This window comes from Solea solea, chromosome 18 (assembly GCF_958295425.1).
Source record: "Solea solea chromosome 18, fSolSol10.1, whole genome shotgun sequence".
Lineage (NCBI taxonomy): Eukaryota > Metazoa > Chordata > Actinopteri > Pleuronectiformes > Soleidae > Solea > Solea solea.
Window position 1 is genome coordinate 7,469,589 of NC_081151.1, and position 11,789 is coordinate 7,481,377.

General features: G+C 44.7%; 2 protein-coding genes across 3 annotated transcripts; one reads left to right on the forward strand and one right to left on the reverse strand.

The window, feature by feature from the left end:
• Positions 1 to 64: 64 nt before the first annotated feature.
• On the reverse strand, positions 65 to 6,153 carry msl2a (MSL complex subunit 2a). Of its 2 annotated transcripts, XM_058616030.1 has the most exons (4): positions 5,612 to 6,153; positions 5,124 to 5,299; positions 2,819 to 4,230; positions 65 to 2,355 (listed from the first exon to the last, which is right to left on the reverse strand). In XM_058616030.1, the coding sequence occupies exons 2-4, from the start codon at positions 5,263 to 5,265 to the stop codon at positions 2,053 to 2,055; spliced, it is 1,857 nt and encodes a 618-aa protein (XP_058472013.1). In that variant the 5' UTR covers positions 5,266 to 5,299; positions 5,612 to 6,153; the 3' UTR covers positions 65 to 2,052. The 2 variants fall into 2 exon arrangements, with proteins under 2 accessions (XP_058472013.1, XP_058472012.1); XM_058616029.1 differs by having other exon boundaries at positions 5,124 to 6,153.
• A 745-nt stretch (positions 6,154 to 6,898) lies between these two features.
• Positions 6,899 to 11,768, forward strand: pccb (propionyl-CoA carboxylase subunit beta). The gene is made up of 15 exons (XM_058616031.1): positions 6,899 to 7,178; positions 8,052 to 8,171; positions 8,252 to 8,320; positions 8,429 to 8,485; positions 8,579 to 8,692; positions 8,768 to 8,878; positions 8,983 to 9,091; positions 9,297 to 9,417; positions 9,502 to 9,583; positions 9,657 to 9,780; positions 9,871 to 9,978; positions 10,069 to 10,169; positions 10,742 to 10,840; positions 10,945 to 11,044; positions 11,132 to 11,768. Exons 1-15 carry the CDS (start codon positions 6,936 to 6,938, stop codon positions 11,251 to 11,253), a joined length of 1,680 nt encoding a protein of 559 aa, XP_058472014.1. The 5' UTR covers positions 6,899 to 6,935; the 3' UTR covers positions 11,254 to 11,768.
• Positions 11,769 to 11,789: the final 21 nt, after the last annotated feature.

Consider the following 11,789-nt stretch of genomic DNA (forward strand, 5'->3'; position numbering starts at 1 on the left):
GATAGTGAGCCTCGCTCTGCAGCCAATTCAGACTCCCGATGTTCACACAATGAAGACACAAAACTGAAAAAGTAAAAAACTATCATTTAATCCATGTTGTATTACATGTTTCCATATTATGGCAGTGAATGTTTCAGTAATAATAAGAGTCACTCCTCAAATAAGAGTTTTTACGTTAAAAAAAACAAAACAAAAAACTAATCAGTGTTCAAGTAATGCCCAAAAGAAACACATTTTGAAACATATACACACACACAAACACAGTCAAAGGTAGGAAGATAGATCATACTGTAATCCACCTGCTACTTCCTGTACTGTGAGCAGAGAACCTAGGCGTTTGTTTGGTCTGCCTGAGTCCTCTCTCTCTCTCCTCCTTCAGTCTTTTTGGTCACCATGACTGAACTGAAAAACATGTGGTAGGAACAGCTGAGACGGTAAACACAAACACGGACGACACACACGGCCTTGTGGGTTATAGGAGGGACTCAAGGTGCTTGAACCAAAACACGCACACAGAAACAAAAGAGAGTGCTACCAAATCTCTAACACTTGGTATCAAAAACAGGCTCTAATCAGTCAGGGCACTATGATGTAAATGCAGAGGGTTTCTCGTCTCGTTAATGACAACCTATGGCTTTAGTTTATCTAACCACACAGTTGTGTACGATCCCATAATCAAAAGATAACAGTTTCAATTGTTCTAGTTATAGTCTAATAATGGTAAACAACTGTGTGTGTGTGTGTGTGTGTGCACAAGAGCTGGGAGGCTCCTGGTTGGTGTTCCTATTGCTATGGTAACCACGAAAGGTTTCAGTCGTCATTCTTGCCGATCACTTAGACTTAAGTGCTTGCAGTTTTATCACTCGCCCGCCCGCTGACATTACATCAAACATCAGCAGGAGTACATATACATGCACGTCACATACACACATACACATAAGGTGCTTTCAGACATTTCCCTGAAACCGTCCGGAGGGGGTCGCTCGTGGCAACGCAAATGTCGCTCTGGACATTTTTTTCCCTGCTACTTGTACCCCCTGTTCATTTTCTGAAAAACGTCCCGAGTGAGGCCACGTGAAAACACAGCAGGACATTTATTGAAATTCTGCACGCTCGACCCGAGAAACGTCTCGCCTCGTGCGGTTTACGAATCTCCTGCTGCGTTCTTCACATGTGACCCCCACCCCCCAATCCCCCCCAAAACTCCGGAAAATGTCCAGCCCCAGTTTCCCCGGACATTTTGTGGAGTTCATGTCTGAAAACAGCTTAACTGACATACAGAGGGGGAACCGCGGAGTCAGCCAAGTGCTCGGACATCGTCCTGCTGCCTGTACAATGCCCGCATCAGTCAAGTCCGTTAAGACATAAATCATGAACAGCCAACAGTACTTGGATTGTAAATGAGATAGAGAAGGCATACAAGTCTTATGTGAACGGTTCACAATAGTCACAAGAGTCGTTCACAATTAAGGTGAGAACACATACATGGTCGAGGGTTAATAAGGGCTGTCCTGATACCAACGGATGCACTTCTTAAACATACATGGGACTAATACGGAAACATGGAAAATGCTGTGTCAAGTAACTGAGATATGATGACGGAGAGTATTGTTGTCAATATGCACACACACACACACTCACTCACTCAGACACACATGCACGCACACATACAGAAAACACAAGACCTGGTATGGGTTCCTATTGCCTCTTACAGTATGTATGTGATATATAAACAAAAAGCACCTCTGAAGTACAAAACAGCTGTGTAACCGAGTATAAGTGTTTAAACTACAGACAGGCAACAATACACACGGGCACACAGGCACAATACAGGAGGCTTTGGCACACCCATGCTAGTCTTAGTACTCAGTATTTTCCAACACAGAAGAAGAGCAGGTTACAGGACAGGACAGACCTATAGCTGCCTTAGACTTCCTCCCCGGTGGAGGGCGGAAGGTACAGGTTGTCTGACAGACGCAATGAACAGCTGTCACATTCAATCAGCACCGAGCTGTGTGTTTGTTAGTTTGTTTTTTTTGGAGTCCCAGCCTCTCATCCAATCAGCAGCTCCAGGCTGTCCTCGTAATTGGGCTCTTGTGGGGGACTCGGGGACAGGAAGGCGGTGGTCACGGGGGTTCCCGTTGCTGTGGCGACGTTGAGGAGGGTGTTTGCACGAATGCTGGTGGTTGCCGGGTTGCGGAGAGCAGCAGCCGCCGTGATGCTGGTGAGGTTGATGCCGAGCGTGAGCCGCGTCTGTTCCAAGGCTTTCTCCGGCACTGCGAAGGCCTCGAGCTTCTTCTCGCCGTTGGCCATGTAAGAGTTCTGGCAACCTCGACAGATACAATCCAAGCATGCCTAAGACAGACAGACAATAAGATAAGGGAATGAATCCATTTGCATAAAACCAGTGTCACAAGAAAGCTGCTAATTCTTTTCTGAACGCAACAAAAGTTACTTAATAACTTAATAACAACTTTACATGTACTTTGTTCTCTAACTGATTAACAAAAACAAAATGAATTTAGACAATGGTTAGTCTCTTCTTAATCTGCCCACGCTCAGTCTTTAGAATACATTAATCACATGCTCAAGATATAGCATTTTATAAAGTAGCCAATTGAAAGTGATCAAACCTAGTATGGCAATGCACAAAGTGTAAATTAATATCCTTACAGGTCCATAAAAAAATGTCTACCACTGCCAAATTAAAATAGTTTCTATTATAACCAACATCTAGCATTAAATTCCTTAAGTGCTGATTAAATAGAAATCTAAAAAAAACCCAACTTCATTCATACAATAACAACAGATTCTGCACCTTGCGGTTTGAGTAGCAGGGACAGCGTTGCCCCCTACAGGTAAGCACCGAGGGATTCTGTGTTGCCCTGCCACACTTGCAGCCCTTCTTTTCCACCGGCTTCTTGTATGGAGGTCTGACAGGTGCTGGAGACACCAGGCAGCCTGACATCAACCGTTGCTCTTTGCTCCGGTCCTTGGTCTTGGAGCCACCACCGCTGCGGGCCTTGACGTGCAGCTTCTTAGGGCCCGGATCGACATGCTTCCTGGCACTTTTACTGTGGTTGGGTGTCGGGCGGCTGGGCTTTGGAGGCCCACCATTGGGAAGAGACGAGTAGGTGTGTGCTGGTACTGTTAATGAGGGTGTGGGTGATTGTGTGTGGGGTGCATGAGAAGGGTTTGGAGTGTGTAAATGTGAGGATGAGCCCTGTAGGATGGAGGTGATAGGGAGAGGATTCACCTTTTCCCTGTCACTCTCTGAATGTGATCGTTTGCGGTTAAGGCGGACAGGCGAAGGCATGGACGTCGGGGGAGGATCGAAAGAGGATGTGTGTATATGAGCACCATGGCTTGTCACAATGTTAGTCCTCTCTGTTTGAATCTGTGTGTAGTTATGAGCTGCATCCAGCTGTATGTACATTTGAGCATGTGCTCTGTCCGTGGCTATGTGTGTATGAGCGTGCATCCTGTCTGGATATGTGTGCGAAGAATCTCGACTGGGCTGTAGTGGATCCAAAGTCTGTAACACCTCCTCCACACTGAGGAGCAACACCTCCCCCTCCTCCAGCTCCCTGCTGCCTGACTCCCCATCCCTGAGTGAGCACATAGTGCCTGGAGTAGGGGCTAAAGTTCCAGTGGTCAGACTCAGTTCCAGACCACCACAATCAGTACTGGAAACAGATAGACCTGTCTGTGGCTGTTCCTCTACCAGCTCACATACTTCCAGCTCAGGCGAAGAGGGATCTAGATCCTCAAACACCTCCCCGTTGCATTCCTGTGGTCCATTGGAACAGGGAGGGTCAGAGGAAGAGCTCCGTGGTACAGCTGAAAGTTCTGCAGGAACAGGTGGTGCCTCTGTGGGGGTGAGTGACTCAGGCGCCGAGGGAGTCATATCTGCCTGTGCTAGAATTGGGTCCTCTGTATCTATTTCCTCTTCGTGTGACATGAGCACTTCCTCGAGCAAAGCCATCACTTCTGGAGATCCTTCTGTGTGGCTGCTGACCAATGGCAGCAATGGCGAATGAGTTACATAGAGGCACAGCTTCCTGTAGCACTGAACTAGCAAGGAGAGCTGTTTGTTCTCCTGGAAGCAGGTATAGTCCTTGCAGCGGCTGCACGATGGCCTGACCTGCATCTGCTGACCTTTGCAGCCCAAGCAGACATAATGCTGACACTCTTGATGTGTAGGGGAAATTGGATCCTGAAGCAGTTTACCTATGACAAAAAATTTAGCTGTTAATGTGTACAGACAGACATTTAATTTCAATTCAATTTACAAGTCCCACTTGTACTGAAACATGGAAGGCTCCGACCTGCTTAAACTAATGCTAACGTAATACTGATTTGTACTACTTGCATCTAAAACTGCAATCATTAATAGATTAATGATCCATTCCTGAATGAATCGCCTACTATTTATAATAATACATTAGCTGACTGGATAGTTGATTTTGTTGATTAAAATATTAGTGAATTTCATCATTCTGAGGATAGGGAAACACTTGACATTTCCATCATTTTGGGGAACAAAAAAATTAAATTGATTGATCATCAGATTAATCAATAATGAAAATAATCATGAATTGCGGCCCCATTTGCACCATCCAACCTGTAGTTATGGGTAAATATTGCAATGCCAAATCATTATTACATGGGAATCAGAGGTTAGAAATCGAGTCATTCACGACTTTGCAAACACTGCACATCTCTAAATGCAAGCTCTGCCAATGTTGATATTCCACGAGCTTAGTGGGGTGAGTAAATAAAGCCTGAATAGGAAACACATGGCTCTGCAGCAGGCACAACAACAGAGGAGTCATCTGTCTTGACAAGAGGACAGATGATTGGGGCTCTGCCTCGGTTGCTATGGAGACCACGGAGGTGAGCAGCACGACAAATCGTGTCAACTGCTGCGGGCACACGAGCGCCCACGGACACCCCAGTTAATGTGAATAGTATGATTATAAAGTATTAATTTAGTTTAATAGAGTCGATCTTATTAGCGTCAGGAGTAAATTAGTGACCATTTTGAAATAATGCAACATAAAACAAAATAAGAGCAGGTGAGACGTGTTGCTATTACGCACTATTATTATTCAAATGCTTACCACAGACGAGGCATGCGAGGGACTGTCGGAAGAAGGGCAGTAGTGTGTACATGTCTATGAAGGTGCGAGGCTGCCGCGGGTCACACTGCAGCACGGCCCGGCTGGCGGACACGTACAGAGTCGTTGCATTGACCGGGTTCATAGCGGTGCACTCCGCAGCCTCAAGGAAACACGGTCTGGTAAAAAAAAAATCCAGCCACTGGCTATAAAAGAGCTAAGGATCAAGTTAAGTCTCAGGGTGTCAAAAAACAAAACAAAGATATGGTCTAGCGGTGCAACATTCAGTAACTCCAGTGTGTCATTTTAGACATACGACTCAACGTGAAGCACAATAACAGACAGGGAACAAGAAAGGCGCACAACGTTAGCTTGGCAAGTGGCTAGCTGAAGGTAGCATCACCGGTCAGCGGGTTGTACTATTCACCAAAGAGACCTGTCCAACCACAATTAAAGTATCTGATATTCTGCCCCGTGTTTCAACTACTCACATTATTCCCAAATGCTGCCGAGGACTAACCGCGGGTGAAACGACCACACAACCACGATAGTGAGGTTAGCATTTTATGTGGTTAGCGTTAGCTTGCGACAGCACCCGGACGTAACACAGAGCACAGGGTGGTCAATGCTGGCCATAGAGCCGGTTTTCAATGCAGCGATGCATCCTCGTCGACGTAGAACTGAACAACGAGCTGCTGCTACGACCGCAAATGTGTTTGGTTAGCAATTAGCTAACCGAGCACAGGCGCGCACTTGATGTAAACAAAGCTAAACAGCTAGCGTTAGCATGGCTAGCCAAATTAGCCAGTGGGAAAAAAAACAACCGTATCACTAACCCTCCAGCGGGCCGCCTTATAGCTCACGCATAGGAGGGAAGCACAAGCTGTCAATTGAAATTCGATTTTGATACGTTTGGCTATAATATTTGGAGAGCAACGAGCGAAACATAACTAACTGGCCGTTTAACAAACGCAGCAAGCACTCGATTTTCCACTTTTCCTAGCACAGCCCCTCTCGACAGTCATGATGATCACGCGAGACTTCCCCTAGTTACCCTGGTTACTGTAGTGAACGGAGCGTTTCCGTCCCTCAAACAAAAACATGAATTAAAAATAATTAGCAGTTTATCACTATTATCTGCAATTTGCTTGTATATATTGTTTATCTATATTAAAAAGGAGAACATTCACCACGGGAAAACGTTATTATGTCTGTATTATGTAATAGGCATATTCTTTATTTATTTATTCATTCATTCATCCTTACAGGGCCATTGTAACGAATTCCATCCATGGACATCAATAACGTTATGGTACAAATCCCAGTGTTGTTGTACAAATATGATGTTGGCTAACGTTATTTCACTTGAGTATTACTTGTTATGCTATTTCTGCTCAGAATACATGGAAACATTGTTCTTTTGACTACCGTATAACATGTACGTTAACCTTGTTGGACAAACCAACTAATGCTTATTTTGTATTGGTAATTTTACCCTGCTGCTTGACCTTTACTAAATTAGACAAATGTCGATAGAAGATAACACACGTTGGTAGGCTGAAGCCTCAGGCTGAGAGGAAGGACTTGCCTGACAGGCTAATTTCAGGGCAAAATAATTTCCTCCAATGTTGACTTTTTGGAGCTCATGAGTGAACTTCAAGAAAATCCGATCCCTTCCAAGTCCCGCCCATCAACTATAGTTCCTAAATACCTTTCTCTGATTGGCTGAGAGAGCTCACACCCTTTGTCATTATTGGTTCAAAGGCCTGGCTTTCTTTCGTCGGTCGCTGTCGTCAGAGAACAGGCACAGCAAAGATGGCGGCCTTCTGTGTAGCTCGCAGCAGTTGCGGACTCATAAACGGGTTGCGGACGTCTTTCAGGAGTTTGGCGCAAGTGAAACATGGCGCGTTCGCCGCTTCGGTGCCGCAGACGGACCTGCGCCGGGACAGACGCTGGTACTCGGTCAGCCACCTGTCCGTTAATGAGAGAATTGACATTAAACGGAAGGCGGCGCTAGTCGGTGGAGGTCAGAACAGAATAGATGCTCAACACAAAAAGGTAAAAATAACACAACACTGTCTTTGTTTGTTTATTCTTTTTTTTTATGCATTCACGTACTAGTGAGGTTATGCTTTTCTTTCATTACACAGTCGGCTCTAATAGTTGGTTGGTGAAATGCCTGGCTCAAGGGCTATATCAGTGAGACGTCATAGCCTCAGATTACATATTTATATGAAAAATGGCGTCTGGATATTACTAATATTAGAGTCGAGACAACTTGACATGTGGAGTTCAAGGCAGAGACTATACTGTAGAGGAAACGGTTATGTAATATTAATAAACCTACAGACATGCACTTTGACATTTAACTTAACTAAGAGTACATATGAGAGTCAACATCAATTCAGAGGAGAAGAGCATAGTGAAGTACTTCACTTACCTGTGACCGAACTATATATGTTCCTGTGTTATTGTACTTACAAATGTGTAATCTATATAGTTAAACATCTCGCTTTAGTTAACAGATGTTTTAAAAAAGATAATCCCCAATTCCAGATCTGTGTCTGGGTCACCACCACCATAGTCTGATATGTTTCCCTGTGACATAATCTACAGTATAGCCTCAGTTTATGTTGCTCACAAACAGACACACAGATGCCAAATTAAACATAATCTCGTCAGTGGAGGTAATAAATCTGACAGATGAGGATAGAACATTGTACTGCTGGGGATGCTTTGATACAATCCACCATGTTGTTATGATGAACAATTCTGACGTTATTAAGTTGTAGTGCCGGAACTACAGCTACAGTATCAATTTCCTTCACTTGTATCGGATTAAAAAGATTTGAACTGGGAATTAGGAGAGAATGAGTTGCGTGAGTGCAACATTCTCATCACACCACTGTCTGTGTGTACCCTGTGATGCAGGGTAAGCTGACAGCCAGGGAGCGAGTGGAGCTACTGCTGGATCCGGAGTCCTTTGTGGAAACGGACATGTTCGTGGAGCATCGCTGCGCTGACTTTGCAATGGAGCAGGACAGAAACAAGGTAACGGCTTAGGACAAGTCAGCTTTGGTTTCTCAAGTCTCAGTGTCAACTTTGACTCTCTTTTTTTTTGTCTGTTGTAGTTCCCAGGTGACAGCGTCGTGACAGGTCGAGGCAGGATCAACGGTCGACTGGTCTATGTATTCAGTCAGGTAGAATACACATCAAACATATTTATATTGTAGTAGGAAATTCAAAATGTTACTTAAACCGCAGAGCAGGTCTGTTACACAACACGTCAAATCCTCCGTTTCTCTCAGGACTTTACGGTGTTTGGTGGCAGTTTGTCTGGCGCTCACGCACAGAAGATCTGCAAGGTCGGTTGTGCTCTCGGAGAATATCGTGGCTGTTCCTGTACTTGTATTTTGACAGTGTCTCACTCTAACCTCAAACCCATGCTCTGTGCTCAGATCATGGACCAGGCCATGACAGTCGGAGCCCCGGTCATTGGACTGAACGACTCCGGAGGAGCTCGGATCCAGGAAGGAGTGGAGTCTCTGGCTGGATATGCAGATATATTCCTGGTGTGGAAACTGTCGTGGGGTCTTTGCACATTGCTCTCTTGCCGGTGTTGAAAATGCAATGATTTCTCATTTCAGAGGAATGTGTTGGCTTCTGGAGTTGTCCCTCAGATCTCCCTCATCATGGGTCCGTGTGCAGGAGGCGCCGTCTACTCCCCTGCTCTCACAGATTTCACCTTCATGGTGAAGGTATGAAGGCGCTGCACGAATTCAGCCTGGAGCACTAAAATCACAACAAAAATGTGATTATTCAGTATTTAAAACATGCCACTTTCTCACGTGTGTGCATACAGGACACGTCATACCTGTTCATCACAGGACCCGATGTTGTGAAGTCTGTGACCAACGAAGACGTGACTCAGGAGGAGCTTGGTGGAGCCAAAACGCATACGTCGGTGTCTGGTTAGTTTGCATTAAACTTTTCTATCCATCTATCCGTCATCTACCACTTTACCCTCCACATGAAGGTCCATTCTTTTATTGCTTTGTGGAAGAGTCTTGATTTCTTAAATAGCTTCACATCTAAAAAAAAACCAAAAAAAAAACCAGTGTCAGTTAATGTTGAACTAGATTCTGCTGAAACAGCATTTGAATGTCTTTCTGTCAGGTGTGGCTCACCGTGCATTTGAGAATGACGTCGAAGCCCTCCTCAGTCTGAGGGAGTTCTTCAACTTCCTGCCGCTCAGCAACCAGGACAACGCCCCCATCAGGGAGTGTCATGACCCCAGGTAACCGGTCACCTTCACCTTGAGGAGAAAAACGTGTTTTATTTACAACTCCTGTCTCATGTCTCTTTGCTTCCCCCCCCCCAGTGATCGTCTAGTACCTGCTTTGGACACCATTGTCCCGTTTGAGTCAACCAAAGCCTATGACATGCTGGACATCATTCATACAGTATGTACACACACTCGCACACATATTAACTCTTGTCATTTCTGTTTATTTGGTGAATTTCATTTCTGTTCAGATAGTGGACGAGAGAGATTTCTTTGAGATCATGCCCAACTATGCCAAGAACATTGTGGTGGGTTTTGCACGCATGAATGGACGCACAGTGGGCATCGTGGGAAATCAGCCTAAAGTTGCTTCCGGTGAGTTTAAAAAAAAAAGGTTAAAATTAAGTTGATTTTTGTAAGTCCCTGTGAGGGATGTATTTAAATGTTGCACAATCAATTCACCAGGTTGTTTGGACATCAACTCCTCCGTGAAGGGAGCTCGCTTCGTACGCTTCTGCGATGCTTTCAACATTCCCATCATCACCTTTGTGGATGTACCAGGCTTCCTGCCAGGTACTGTTGGTTTGAATTGATAAACATCAGCTTTGACCCGAAACGCGCCGCTGTGACACCTGACGAGACCGATGCTTGTTTAAAAACCAGGTACGGCCCAGGAGTACGGAGGAATCATCAGACACGGAGCTAAGCTGCTGTTCGCTTTCGCCGAGGCCACCGTCCCAAAAATCACCATCATTACCAGAAAGGTAAAATACAGATGAATAAAAGATGTGTTCTCCGAGCGCCGTACGTGCAGTTCAGCTCACCACGGAATGGTTTGCGGTGGAAAACGGAGTCAGCTTTGTTACCGGGGGGGGGGAATTAAACCAACATGACACAGTGTAGCTGACCAAAATGAAAGACAACAAGCACTGTCATTATCTTTAAAAATAGAAACACAAATAGAAATGTTTCCCTGGAGGTGATGATTCACTGCCAAAAAGTAAACAGACTTCAGTGGGATAAGCTTCACCCTTTGGGTGTTTTTCCACTATGTTGATCAAAAATATGATGCAAAAAACTGTGAAGTTACGAAACATTACTGTGATAACTCATGACAAAAGCGAATAACTGATTATAGTACTGAAATGAAATGTACCTATACGAAAACAGGTCCACTGCACCAAACTGTGACAAAAACAAGAATAAATCCAACCTTAATGTAAAAACCCTCACATGCCATTAAGTTCTTCTACTTTGGAAGAGTGTTTACATTCTGTGAGAGAAATTGTGTTGTAAAGACGGATAATGTGACTACTCTTGTGTTTGTGTATCTCAGGCTTATGGAGGAGCCTATGACGTGATGAGCTCCAAACACCTGAGAGGAGACGTGAACTACGCCTGGCCCTCAGCAGAGGTTGCTGTTATGGGTGCCAAGGTACAAACACACTCATCCGTTTGTTTCTTCTCTCCCTCCCTCCCTCCCTCCTGATTGCTTTGACAGCTTGTGTGTGAACACTCTTCCTCTCATGTTTTTCTCAGGGTGCTGTTCAGATCATCTTCAGAGGGAAGGAGAACCAGGCGGAGGCAGAGGCTGAATACGTGGAAAAGTTTGCTAACCCCTTCCCAGCTGCTGTTCGAGGTACATTTCCCCACTTCCTCTGATAGTTCTCCATAACATAACCGTTATACTCTGTCTCTCTGACCATAAACACGCTTGTTTTTTCAGGTTTCGTCGATGACATCATTGAGCCTTCGACCACTCGCAAGAAGATCTGCAGAGATCTGGAGGTGCTCGCCAGCAAGAAGCAAGTCAACCCGTGGAAGAAACACGCCAACATTCCTCTGTGAAAACACACACCCAGACATCAGCGGAAAAGAGTTCCTCGCTGCGGGATTCACGATACTCTGTGACGGTGACTTAGGCAGCCAGCCGAACAGAAACACACGTCATATTTTTGTCTGCTGTGGATTTTAAAAAATGGAAGTTATCACTCCACTACAAGCAGCACATAGGCAAGTGTTACTGTACTGTGTGAACAAATCAGGGTGTGTCAACTGTTTTTATACATATTATGCAAGACATTAACAGTTAAACTGATCACATCTCATCTGAATGGAATAATCACACATTTTTAAAGATTATCATGTCAATTGTGGCCATATTGGTCACAATTGTTAGTATGATTATCATATTGAGGACAAGGCTGTGTGTGAAAGGTCAGATTACAAACTGTATTGCTAATATACATCTTAGTGTTTGAACCTTTTCTAGGTCAAGAAAATGTCATTCTCACCACAAGCAGGAACTGTGCCTTCCCTTCTCTCTGTTCTTCCGTCTGTAAAATAAATCATGAAACCATAAACATGAGCTTTATTTACTCCTG